Source organism: Alexandromys fortis, unplaced genomic scaffold (assembly GCF_014885135.2).
Source record: "Alexandromys fortis isolate MF-2015 unplaced genomic scaffold, M_Fortis_MF-2015_v1.1 scaffold_110, whole genome shotgun sequence".
In the NCBI taxonomy this organism is placed as follows: Eukaryota; Metazoa; Chordata; class Mammalia; order Rodentia; family Cricetidae; genus Alexandromys; species Alexandromys fortis.
Genome location: NW_026068014.1, coordinates 1,872,819 through 1,885,637, shown reverse-complemented (window position 1 = coordinate 1,885,637; position 12,819 = coordinate 1,872,819). Strand labels below are relative to the sequence as shown.

Sequence of the window (12,819 nt, the reverse complement as noted above, 5' to 3'; positions counted from 1 at the left end):
TATTGCTTCTGCCCATGCATAAGATTTATTTTTATATGCACTTTGCAGGGTGTGTGAACAGTTGCTTCTGTTGCTGAAAAGCCTCCCATCATACAGGGTACCACAATTTACTAATCCATTTTCCTGGTGGTAGAACTGCCTGCTGTTTCCAAGCTTTTGATGTTACAAATTAGAAACATTTATGGAGATGTCTTTAGACATTCCCTTGTCTTGAGTAAACATCTAGGGATGAACTGTCTAGCTTAAACCAAATGGGTACTTTTTGCCTCTTTTTCTGTTTTTGTTTTGTTTGGAAAGTTTTGTAAAATAGAGAGCATGTTCTTCAAAGATTCGGAAGTGTAGTGTGGCTTGGCTGGAGGGCCAACAAGGAAGCGAAGAATCCAGGGCAGTGGTTCTCAACCCCGAATGCTGTGATTCTTTAATACAGTTGTTGTGACCCCCACCATAAATTTTTTGTTATTACTTCATAACTGTAATTTTTATGTTGTTATTAATCATAATGTAAACATCTGAGATGCAGAATATCTGATATTCAACCCCTGTGTGGTGTCATGACCCACAAGTTGAGACCCACTGATCTAAAGACTTTAAATTACTAGATCCATTTGCTAACAACATTGTTTTACCAAACTTGACTTTTTAATAACATTTTGAAACATTATGCATTCGTTAATGTTTTTCTTTTTCTGAAAAAAGTTTTTAATATGTGCTTGAGTGTGTGTATGTGTGTGTGCGTGTGTGTGTGTGTGCATGCGTGCTTATGTACCATGTGCACACAGGAGCCTACGGAAGTCAGAAGAGATAGATGCCAGATATCCAGGCACTGGAAGTTAGACCTCTGTGAGTCACTGTGTGGGTACTGGGAACCAAACTCAGGCTCTCTGCAAGAGCAATGAGTCTGCTTTACTTCCAACCCAACAGTCCAACCATCGTTTAGCATTTTGCAAGGCACTGGCTTGAAGTTTTCACTGGACTTCTAAATGTTCTTTACAAGACTGTACTGTGTGCACGCTCAAGTTAGCTTTCTCTTCTAGTACTTTTAACATCTGCATCTCTCCTCCTGCTCATCCGTTACTAGTTTTAGAATCATCACCTTTTAATTCTATGGACGAGCTTCCTTTGTTTTCAAGTTTACTCTGTTCCTCATTTTTATCATTCATTTCTAGTCAAATTAGGTTTACTGTGGTTTTCCGCCTCACTAGCTTTTTCAGGTTAGTTGACTTTAAATTAGTTCAACATATTTTGCAGTGAGAACACTTCTATACCAGTTGAAAGCAGTATTTATGTTTTAGTGAACGATTTAAAGGAGTTGTTGCTAATCACGAATCACCTGGAAAGAAGAGCCGCACTTCCCCGGTCCCTTTTGCAGTGGTTATAGAGAGCTAGCATGCCAATGCCACCGCTGAGCACCCTGGGAAACCAGAAATCATCTGTAGCCATGCTTTCAACAACCCTAGGGGAAGATCCTTCCTGGCCTCTTGCCAACTTTCACTATGGTTGTCAATCTTCAGCATTCCTTGGCCTGTGGCTGCACTCTTTGCTCCTGCTGTCCCAGAGTTCTCCGTTGTTTACACAGTACAGTATCCTCCTTTTTATTTTATTTTTTATCGTGACTCCAGTCACCTTAATAATCTCATCTTGACTTGATTATATCTAGAAAGACCCTATTTCCGACTAAACTCACTCTTTGGGGATGTCACAATTCAACCCATGGCAAAATAAGGAAAGGAAAGAGATTAGGTAACTTGCCCAAAGTTGTGAAGTTTAGTTGCTAATCCCATTTCTTCTCTCAGAGGTTTTCTCAGTATTGTAAGATAAATCCAAAGACCTCACAATGGAGGTTCACAGTAAGGACATCTCACTGAAATATCTGTTTATCCACCAGGGGGAGCCGGGTGCGGTGGGGCTCCCGGGACAACCTGGGGTCCCAGGAGAAGACGGAGCCTCTGGAAAGAAGGTAATGTTATTGTCTTCATATTATCAGAGTGTCAAAACCGTGGCACCAAAGAAACATCTCCGTCCTCTGGGACCTAGGCTCAATCTACCCAGGGCAGACTTTATCTGTGAGAACGAACCTTCTCCTTTACCCCAGAAAGAACCCGGTTCCGTGGTTACCTTGGTGCCAGACGCGCTCTTAGCTTTGGCTGGTGTTTTGGCCTTGACACCTTCTTCTTTCTCTAAGAGTTCTAGAAATCACAACAATTTAATCTCAAACAAAAACATTTTTCTCCCCGCAAAAGAGAGAGTCTGTAGATGCATCTAGGAAATTAGTCTGTTGCAAGGGCACTGAACTATTTTCTGCTGACATTTGAAGTACTCTGTTTTCAGTAAAACTACTGAAAAATAGCAGATGGTGAGGTGGAAGGTCTTTCTTGTTGAAAAAAATAAAAGAAAAAAAAACATACTTAATGTGAAACTGAGCTTAGGGCTTTGGAAACTGGGAGACAGGAGTTCTTTGTGGTATTTCAGCTGCTCTGGTTAAAAGGAAGTTTAATGCTAATTTACTGATTTGATAAGCATTTTTAGTTTTGAGATGATAATAAAGGTCTGGCATGTTTGGGGGGTGGGTTCTATATTCTGTCCTCCGAGAACCAGCTGAGACATTTGTGTCCTTTCTTTCAGGGAGAAGCTGGACTTCCAGGAACAAGGGGCCCAGAAGGAATGCCTGGGAAAGGACAGCCAGGCCCCAAGGTATGCAGATGACAGTTCCACAGGAGGCAGCTGTCTGTGTTTGGTCCCCATCTAAATAGTCAGTTTAGGAGAGAAATGACTTTCATTCTGGCTATGTCAAACAGGTTTACATCTTGCTTAAAATTATAGATACTGTCTTGTGAACTTTTGGAAGAAGGCAAAGGTATATTATCTATCTCTATTTCCCACATCCATCCTAAGACCTAGCATAGAAAAGAACTCAACACCTGTTTTCTCAGCAAGTGGTCAACTGATATTTAAAGAAAGCATGGGAAGGAAAAGACTTCTCAAGATATGTTATTAGAGTCTGAAAGTACCTAAAGTTTATTCAAATATTTATAGACTTTTATATAATAGCAAGGATGGGGTTTGTAGCTTGGTGAGAGAATGCACTTAGCATAGGCAAGGCCATGGGTTAGGTTCCTAGTCTAAAGCATGAATAAACAACATGGCACTCTTGTTATTCCCTCTAGAAATGCCACTTGAATAACCTGATTTTGTTGCTGTTCTTGTTGTCTGTTTGTTTGGTTTGGTTTGGAGACAGGGTTTCTCTGTGTGAGCTGTTCTAGAGCTCTGTAGGTCAGGCTGGCCAGAAACTCAGAGATTTGCCTGCCTCTGCCTCCCAAGTGCTGGGACTAAAAGCATGTGCCACCATTGCCCAACATCTTTGTATGTCAAAATGAGAAGATATAAATTCACTCACAGGATTAGATTTTTAGCAGCATAACATACCATCTCTAAGGGGCCAGAATTCCTACAGCTTGTATGCAGAGTTTTCAGTCACAATGCATACATATTAGTATTTTATTTATAATTCTATTAAAATACTGATATACTGATTAATCCGCCTTGTCAAAGTATCAACTAAAGTCAAACCCTTAGTCTTAAAGGCTAGAAACTGAAATTTAAATATATCTGTACAATTTCAACCACTTGAACCCATCAACTTTTTCTTCAAACAAGGAGACAAAAACACTTTTTAAAACATAGCATAAAATATATGTTTAGAAATTCCGGTCTATCCACAATCAGAAGTGAGGCCTTGCAGAAGGGTGGTGTCTCTGAGAAAGACCTGAAGTTTAGGTGATGAGGTGGCTGGAGAAATCCCCAGAACAGCAGGAGCACATGAGTACTGAGTGTGGGAAACCTGAGAGAATGGACGTTGATGCAGGGGACAAAGGTACCGGAATGCACCCATCACCAACGAGGATGCAGCACAAATAACATACCATGCAGCCAGGCCACCCCGGGCAGCACTGCTGCTTCATGACAAGTGCCTGTGCACTTGTGTTCTGAGGTGACTAGGTCTGGAGGTTGAAATCAATGGAGGATGAAAGAAGCTAAATAACTGTGGTCCTGCTCTTCTCTCCATGGTGGAGCAGGTGCTGTCTGGATGCGTTTATCAGCTGTGTCCCTGCCCTTAGTTAGTGTATGCTCTGCAGACTTAGTTGCGTCCTATGGATCCAGTTGGAGGCTCTTCTTGTTTCAGCAGAGCGTCCTTTTGTTGATGTGTTAGTACCTGAGTCATTGGTTTTCAATGTGTACTCCCTGGATCAGCCGGGTCTGCACTACCCAGGGAATATTTGATATGCAAATTATTGGGCCATTGTGGAAACCAGCGAAATCAGAAACTCTCTGGATATGGGATCTAGAAATCTGTGCTCTCTCAAGCCCTCCAGATGATGGTGATCCTTGTTTGAAAACTGTGGATCCACCAGGCGTACCAGCAATGTGCTCCACTGGGTGTACCAGCAATGTGCCAGTGACCTCAGCCACAAACCCAAGGAGAAAGTCCTTCACTAACCTGAACCCACCTCTGGATGTAATGCCCCGCTTTGAGAGAGCTTTTGTGGAATGTAGCAGAATGCTTTATGGTTGTGGGAACACTGCTAGGTTCAGCCATGCTGAGGAGCCACGGGAGGCAGTTTCCAGCTCTGCTCCAGGGTACTGCTTAACTATCCTTTTACCAATAAAATTATTGGCCTTCTTATGTAGAATGAACTAGTCTCCCCAGTGGGGAAGAATGGGGCCTTGATTTGAAGAATGTCTCTTTTAATGTTTTTAGATTGAAATACCATGGAAATTGAGACACGGGATAAAAACCATCTCTTTTCTGAAATATCGGGTGTATTAGGACCATCTGTGCACAAACTCATGGTACAGAAGACTCAGGAATTCAAGCAAAAGTACTCTACCATTCAGAGCTTAAAAACATCAAATCCTTTCGAGTGAATGACAAAGCCTGGGCAGGTTTCTGAGGAGCGTTGGCAAACCTTGGGTGGCCGTGCCGTGCCTAGCAGGCTCGCCTGAAAGCCGCTGTTTGCTGAGAGCCTGGCTCTGATGTGATGCTGTGAGACCGTGTGCTAATACAGCCGCTATATCTTTGTAATTATTCCATCAGGGCGATGAAGGAAAGAAAGGGAGCAAAGGAAATCAAGGACAGAGGGGGTTTCCAGGACCCGAGGGGCCAAAGGTATGTTTCTTATATTCTCAGCTGTGCTTTGAGGAGATGGCAACTGTGTCTGGTTTTAATAGAATATTAAATTTCCACTTCAAATTTGATTACTTGTTTCCTTCCCAACAAATACATGACAAAAACCCCCCAGAGGAAAATGTCTTTGGAAAACGTTCTTTTTCCAGACCCTAATAGGATGGAGTGAAGAGCTCTCGCAGAGTTTATAACCATTTGCGTTAGATTCTGGGAGACTCTAGCGCCAGTCATCTCTAGTAAGTACGTAAAGGTGGGGCCATAGCACACCCTGTGCCCCAGCATCTTCTTTAGCTAAGCAACAGTGAGCCCAGCCCTCGCTGACAGGTAGCCTCCATGATGCTGAAGAGGACTCTGAAGGCCTGTCCCATTGTGCTCTGCTTTGAATCATCCGAGCCAATCGCTCATACAGGAGAACGTGGTCTAGTTCCCAGAGCAATCATGACAATACAGAGTTTAACAGACAGTACTTAAAACCATCTCTGACACTCAGTAAATGTGTGCAGGCAAACATGGTGCTGGAGCAGGAGCCGAGAATCCTACATCTTGACCTGTAGGCAATGGGAAGAGGTCAGAGACACTGGGCATGGCTTAAACGGGACCTCAAAGCCCACCCCCACAGTGACACACTTCTTCAAACAAGTCCATACCTACTTTAATGAAGTCACACCGTTAACAGAGCCACTCCCTATGAACTTATGGGGCCAAGTACATTCAAATTACCACACAGGTTATCAGAAAAGAGCTGAGAAAGTTTAACGACTAGGTAATGAGAAAATGCGTTTCTTTTTGAGTTTTTAAATTAGATTTATTAACTTTATTTTAGGTGTGTGCTTTTTGCCTGCATGTATGCATGTTTACCATGTACAGGACTGTTGCCCTTGGAGGCCAGATAAGGGCCTGGCGTTAGTGATGGTTGTGAACCATCAGGTGAATGCTGGAAATAGAAGCCAGGCCTCCCACAAGAGCTGCAAATGCAGCTCCATCTTTCCAACCCCTCAAGAGAAACTTTTGAAAACTGGTGTTGACACAACAAGGGAGCTACAAAACAGGATCGCCTGTAGAGCCGTGATTGGTCATAGCCTTAGGGCAGGGGTCCTCAGCCTGCGGCTCACAACCCTTTTGGGGTTGCGTATGTTATATACTGTATATCAGATACTTACATTACCATTCTTAACAGTAGCAAAATTACAGTTATGAAGTGGCAATAAAATAATTTGGTGGCTGGGGTCACCATAGCACGAGGAACTGTGTTAACTGTGTTAGTGCAGGTTAGTGCCTTTCAGTGTTGTGGGGAAATTGTTAGAAATCCAAGTTTCTTGAACTTGCTCCCAGAGTCTCCGAGATTCGATCTTAGAAAAATTTTTGGGGATGGACCCAGGGATCCATGTTTCTTCAAGGGCCACGGGTAGTTTGAGAAACAAAAGGACTTGTCATTGCTTTTTATATTGTAGCTAATTTTATTCAAAGTAAGCTTGGTGTTTTAACAGAGTATGTTTTTTAAAGATGAAGAAAATTAATGTTTCTTCTATCTTTATCTCTAAAGCCAGAGCCATGTGGCCAAATCTGCCAAGTTTTGCTGTGGCTGAAACATGGTCTCCTCATTCCATCTTCACCGGCTTTCTGTCCTTCACTGCCCAAGCTTGGCTGTCCTTAAACTCGCATTGTAGACCAGGCAGGCCTCAAACTCAGAGATCTGCCAGCCTCTGCCTTCCCAGTGCTGTGATTAAAGGTGTGCCCCACTACACCAGGCTCTAAGTTTGTTTTTTTTTTTCAAATTCCTTTTTACAAATTGGAAACTTAGCTGGGTGGGATCTTGTCCTGAGGTCACCACTCCCATTATTCCCTTGCTTAAACAGCTCATCACCTTGAACGTAGGATTTAGCTACATTCCACTTTCTCCTGCCCTTTTTCTCCTTAAAATTTACATTTTGTTATTAACTCTGATCAGCTTGCTCCATGTCATTATAAGTCTTCATTAGAGTTACCACTAAGAGCCACACAACAGAGTCTATGCAAGGCTGTTTTGAGATTTCTTCTGCCAATGCAACTAACTCTTCACTTTGGCATTAGGGAGACTTTTTGGACAAGGGCAAAAAGTAGCCACTTTCTTCACCAAATCACAAGAATAATCTCTAGGCAACAAACTAAAACTCTTCTCCTCTGAAACCTCTTGGGTGAGCCCCCAACAGTTCAAATAACTCTAAGCAAAACAAAACAAACAAACAAACAAAAAACTAGTTCAAATAACTCTGTCTTCCATGATTTTATTAGTATGGCCTATTAAGTCATGTGTTTAAACATTCCACTGCTTTCATGTCCCAAAGTATCTAAGTTCAAATTTCTCCAGTCAAAAATAAGGTCAGGCCTATTACAGCAATACCCAGTCCCTAGTACTAACTTCTGTCTTAGTCAGGGTTTCTATTGCTATGAAGAGACACCATGAGCATGGCACCTCTTATAAAGAAAACATTTAATTGAGGTGGTGGCTTAGAGTTCAGAAATTCAGACCATTATCATCATGACAGGGAACATGGCAGTGTGCAGGAAGACATGCTGGCTACATTTTGTTCAGAGGGCAGGAGGAAGTGGATTGAGAGTCACCCTGAGAGAAGCTTGAGCAAAAGAGACCTCAGAGCCTCTTCCCACAATGACACATTTCCTCCAACAAGGCCACACCTACTTCAACAAGGCCACACCTCTTAATAGTGCTGCTTTCTTGGGTCCATTTTATTTCAAACCACCACAATATATAAAGTTGTGATGTTTTCTGTTTCTGTCCCAGTGAATCATTTTGAACACCTTGTCATGTGCAGTGACAGTGTTTTAGAGCAGGGGCTTTCACACCATGTTAACAGCGCTTAACAGCACTTAGGTCATAATCCTCAGAGATGCGTACGGAAATACATATTCCTGGGCCCCATCTGTTAGATGCATGGAATCTGGATTTCAGAACCTGAAACTGAACACTGCTTCTTTGCCACACTCTTTTTTTTTTTTTTTTTTGGTTTTTCGAGACAGGGTTTCTCTGTAGCTTTGGTGCCTGTCCCGGAACTAGCTCTTGTAGACCAGGCTGGCCTCGAACTCCCAGAGATCCGCCTGCCTCTGCCTCCTGAGTGCTGGCATTAAAGGCGTGTGCCACCACCGTCCGGCCTTTGCCACACTCTTATGTGTGCCTTAGTGTTTGGGAAACACTGGTCTAGATTCCGATGAGACACAGGAATTACTGTTTGTCCTCAAGTGTCTGGGACCCAATATTAGATAAAATAGAGGCAGGAGAGATAGACAGAGTGGGACTGGGAGGCAGGAGGGAGCGAGAAAGAGAAAGATGTTTCAATTTCCTATTCAACTTTTAAATAAAATACATAAAATCTGCTTCAGAAAAAGGATGTGTGCGCTGGACAATGGAACACTGCTACAACACGGGCTATGAGAATAAAAGCAATAAAGAAGGTTTATACATTAGCCAAATGCTGTAAAATTTGTGCAGAAGGCTATTTCTATAATTGAATACAAGATTTTTCTGAGCCTCCTTGCATACAATATAAAACACAGACACCACGAATTGTTCTATCTTTATTGGCCAGTAAAAAGCTACCCAAAAGATAAAAAATTCCTGCTATTCAGAAATTAATTGGATGCATTTATTTAAAGGCACCAAGAACTTAGAGGGTAATAACTCCATCAGTGGTTGCAAAGGATGTTTCGGTCATTTTCATATTCACACTTCCAGAGACAGGGGTTTGAATGTTCTGAAATGTGCAGACATTTGTTTGCTTTGCTTACTAGAATTACTGCATATGGTTTCTTTGCTTGAAATGTAACAGCTATTCTGGTTTTCTCAGGGAGAACCGGGCATTATGGGCCCGTTTGGAATGCCCGGAATATCCGTTCCTGGACCAGCTGGGCCTAAGGTATACGTTCTTGGGACTCTCTAAAGTTGAAGGGGGAAACACATATATGTTTTTATGCCAGTGATGATGGTTCTAGTGAGCTAGAAGCTTAATTTGGGAGGATTTCCCACGTGTGATGAATAGTCACAGATAAACAGACTAAAAGCCAGACTCCTCATCCGACACCAAGCTTGCTGTGTTTTCTGCTCCCTCTCTCAGCTGCTAGGCCTCAGCACACATAACAACGTCATCGCGTTTCCAGGAGAATCTACTAAAATCTCCAATTGGAAAGATGCTCTCAGTTTTAAGAGAATTGGTCGGCATTCTTACATCCATATGTCTGAGTCTAATTGTCAGGTGTTATTTTAGTAGATTGTCCCAGACACCTGTAGAAATCTTGCTGACAGGCTTAGCAACTCTTCATTTGAGTTTCTCAGATTTGCCCAGAGGAAAAGACGGAGAGAGGAAGCTCCTTCCACACGGGCAGTCTATTTTCACTGTGCACTTCTGTAGTTCTTCATGTGACCTAGAGCCTTGCCAATGTCATTTGACATGAACAGGGGGATCGAGGAGGACCTGGGATGCCTGGTCTTAAAGGAGAACCTGGACTTCCTGTTAGAGGACCAAAGGTACGGTTTATGTATGCCCCCTTTCTGCACGTGGGAAGGCAGACTTAGGGCGGGAACTGTAACTAGGTGGGAGAGTACTTGCTTAGCATGAAAGAGGCCCTTTGTTTGATCCCTGCACTGCAAAAGAAATGAAAGAGGAGGAGAAGGAAGAGGAGTCAAAGAAGGGGGAGGTGGAGCAGGAAAAAGGGAACTTGATCCCTAACATGTTAGCCAGCTTTCTGCCACTATGATGAATCATCAAGTTTCTTTTGGCCCATGGTTTCAGAGTTGTCAGGCTGTGGACCTCTCTCCCTTTGGCCTGAGGTCTGTACATCAAGGTGGGAACATGTGATAGAAGATTCTTGTTCACCTCTTGGCAGTCGGTGAGCTAACAGAAATAAGAAAGGACTAGAGCCCCAATACCCTCTTAAAGGAAATGCTCCCAGTGACCTAATCCCTCCAGCTGGACCTTAGGGATCTACTACTATCCAGGAGGGCCACAGGCTGGGGACCAACTTCGAACACAAAGACCTTTGGGGGATGTTCAAGATCCCACTAAAAAGATTGATCGTTTATTCGTAAAGTTTCTCTGCTGATGAAATAAATGTCAAGAGGCTATGTCCTTTGTGGGGAAGAGAAAACGAATGAAAAGAGTTTTATTTTTCACACACTTAAGGGACACTCGCTCTCATGGCAAAGTGTCGACTTGGCCGTTGTCAGAAAACACTCTTTTCCCGTCACCAGAGTCACAACTGCTCCGGTCTGCCCAAGGCCACAGGTTCCTGTCCCCTAAAGCTTTCAAGAGGAAGGTTTTCTTTATAACCTCAGCCAGGTTGTTCATCCTGCCCCCGGGACCCTGGCTGTGCAGTTGACTCAAGAAAACATGTCAAATTTCCCATGTGAAACCACAGATGTTATGTAGCACAAATTCTAGTTGGTTTAATAATGAAAACCCAAAATCAGATATAGGGGTTACTGCTGAAGATCAGAGAAGCAGAGAGGCCAGCCACTAGAAAGTTCTTTTACCTCTACCAATGCTCAGAGTGAAGGCGTGATCCTGTCCTCAGACTGCATCTCCAGACTCCATCTGTCCCCTCCAAACCCTCAGACTGTGTTGCTGCCCTGTCTCCTTCCACCTTATATTACTCTCTCCACCCAGGATTAAAGGCCTGGGATCCCAAGTGCTGGGATCACCTTTGTGTGAGCTCTGTTTCTCTTTTAGACAGATTCAACCACGAGTGGCCCAGGGTGGCCTTGAACTAACAGAGTCCTGGGATTAAAGGTGTGAGCCCCCACTCCCTGACGTCTAGAGGCTTAGCTCTGCACTCTGATCTTCAGGCAGGCTTTATTTGTTAGAACATAAACAAAATATCATTTCCACGTTGTCTTGTTTAGTTATGTATGTGGGACAGTTCCATGTTGCTTTGATTGTTCATACTCTGTGCTTTATGCTGGTTGTCCGTCCTCATGCATGCTTTTCCATGGCAATGTGCTGCTACAGTAAGCCTCATTTACTATCTGCTGTTAATTATGGGGCATTGCAAATGATGATACTTTAAGATTCTTACCCCTTCAGCCGTGGGCTCCCCTAGTGGGCTCCAGAAGCATTCTTAGTGCTATCTATTCCCGTATAGTCATGTTCAAACTTTTCAGGGTCACAAGCTCCTTTAAAGGTTGGCACATTAATTTGATTTTACATGCTACTTCAGGGAACTCTCAGGCCTGCCCTAATACCCATTTCAAAGTCAGCTTTTGTGCTGATTTCCGTTGAATGAGAGACAGGTCAATGTGAATTGCTTCTGTAGGACATTTTCTTGAATTAAGTAAAGAAAGGCAAAATGGCAAAATTCTATTTATAAAATTATTATGAGGTGTCCCAAGTAAAATTATGTCCCTAGTCTTGACCCAAGACACTTCCTAGATTCGTTGCCTTGCTCCTGGCTGTGACCAAATACCCGAGAAAAAGCATTTTAAGGTCAGAAAGGTTCCATTTGGTTTGTTATGTAGGAAGCAGAGTCCATCATGGTGAGGAAATCATGGTGGCAAGACTTTGTTCACATCTTGTCCAATCAGGCAGCAGAGAAAGGAGAATACTGGTGGTCATGGAGCCTTTTCCTTTCCCCTTTTATTAACTCCAGACCCCAGTCTATGGATGGTGCCAATCCACATTCAGAATGGGTCATTCTTCCTCAGGCAGACTCTCTAGAAACTCCCTCAAAGACAAAAGTGTAAGCCTGTCTCCCTGTGATTCCAAATCCTGCCAATTTGGCAACTTACAGTTAGGCTAGGAGTAACAAAGTTACCACAGTTTCCCCAGGAGAGAAGACAAGGACCCATAGGGAGAAAATGTGAGCAATGCGTGTCTGTACTCCCTTCTCTGCTGAGAACTAGCGGCTGGCTAATCGCTTCCAGCTGCTGGTAATATATCATTGGCTTAGAGCACAGAAATAAAAACCAAAAGTAAAACTGGATTTTTTTTAAAGCATAACCAGGGAGCATTTAATATTTTATTTATTTGTTTGTTTCATTGGTCTTCTCCTGTCATAGCATGGACAGAGATGGCGCCTTATTTGGGGAAAAGTCTCATACAGGAATGGCCAGAATTATGTTAATTGTAGTCAGAATGGTTTAGCAAGCTGATTCTGGTAGCGATCATCTCCCGTTAGGATGCACCTTGATCTTGCTCCCTATTATACTATGACTCTAAGAAATTCTCTTTGTGCTGGCGGCAAACAGTGCACTGTTTTCATAAGTGGTCAAATAGTCTCTAAAGGTCACTGTTTTAGAGGCTAGCCACGTAAACCCCAGACTCTTGGGATTGACAAGGAAAGACAACTGCTGCATTTATGGCTCTCAAACTAAATTGAACTTTCTTGGTGCTTAAACGTGCTTTAAAAGCCTGCAGCTTTTAGTCTTTCCTAGTCAGTCATTCATTCCTTGTCAGGAGTTAGTCTCAGTGGAGAGCTGGACTGAGGGCAACATTTTGGGATGGGATAATCACAACTTGATCTCAGAATTTGCTTGTGTGTAAAGGAAACGTTTGAAGGTGCCATTGCTTTTGCATTCATGACAAACGAAAGCTGACCTGTTACTAGAGTTTCCCCCTATTGTAAAATAATAATATAGACAACCTAAAGCA

General features: G+C 42.9%; 1 protein-coding gene across 1 annotated transcript in view; it reads left to right on the top strand.

The window, feature by feature from the left end:
- Positions 1–12,819, top strand: part of Col28a1 (collagen type XXVIII alpha 1 chain) — a 163,891-nt gene that overhangs the window by 76,777 nt on the left and 74,295 nt on the right. The window contains exons 19-23 of the mRNA XM_050162310.1: positions 1,886–1,957; positions 2,623–2,691; positions 5,093–5,164; positions 9,025–9,093; positions 9,633–9,701. Coding sequence (XP_050018267.1) covers positions 1,886–1,957; positions 2,623–2,691; positions 5,093–5,164; positions 9,025–9,093; positions 9,633–9,701 — 351 coding nt within the window. The remainder of the gene's footprint in view (positions 1–1,885; positions 1,958–2,622; positions 2,692–5,092; positions 5,165–9,024; positions 9,094–9,632; positions 9,702–12,819) is intronic.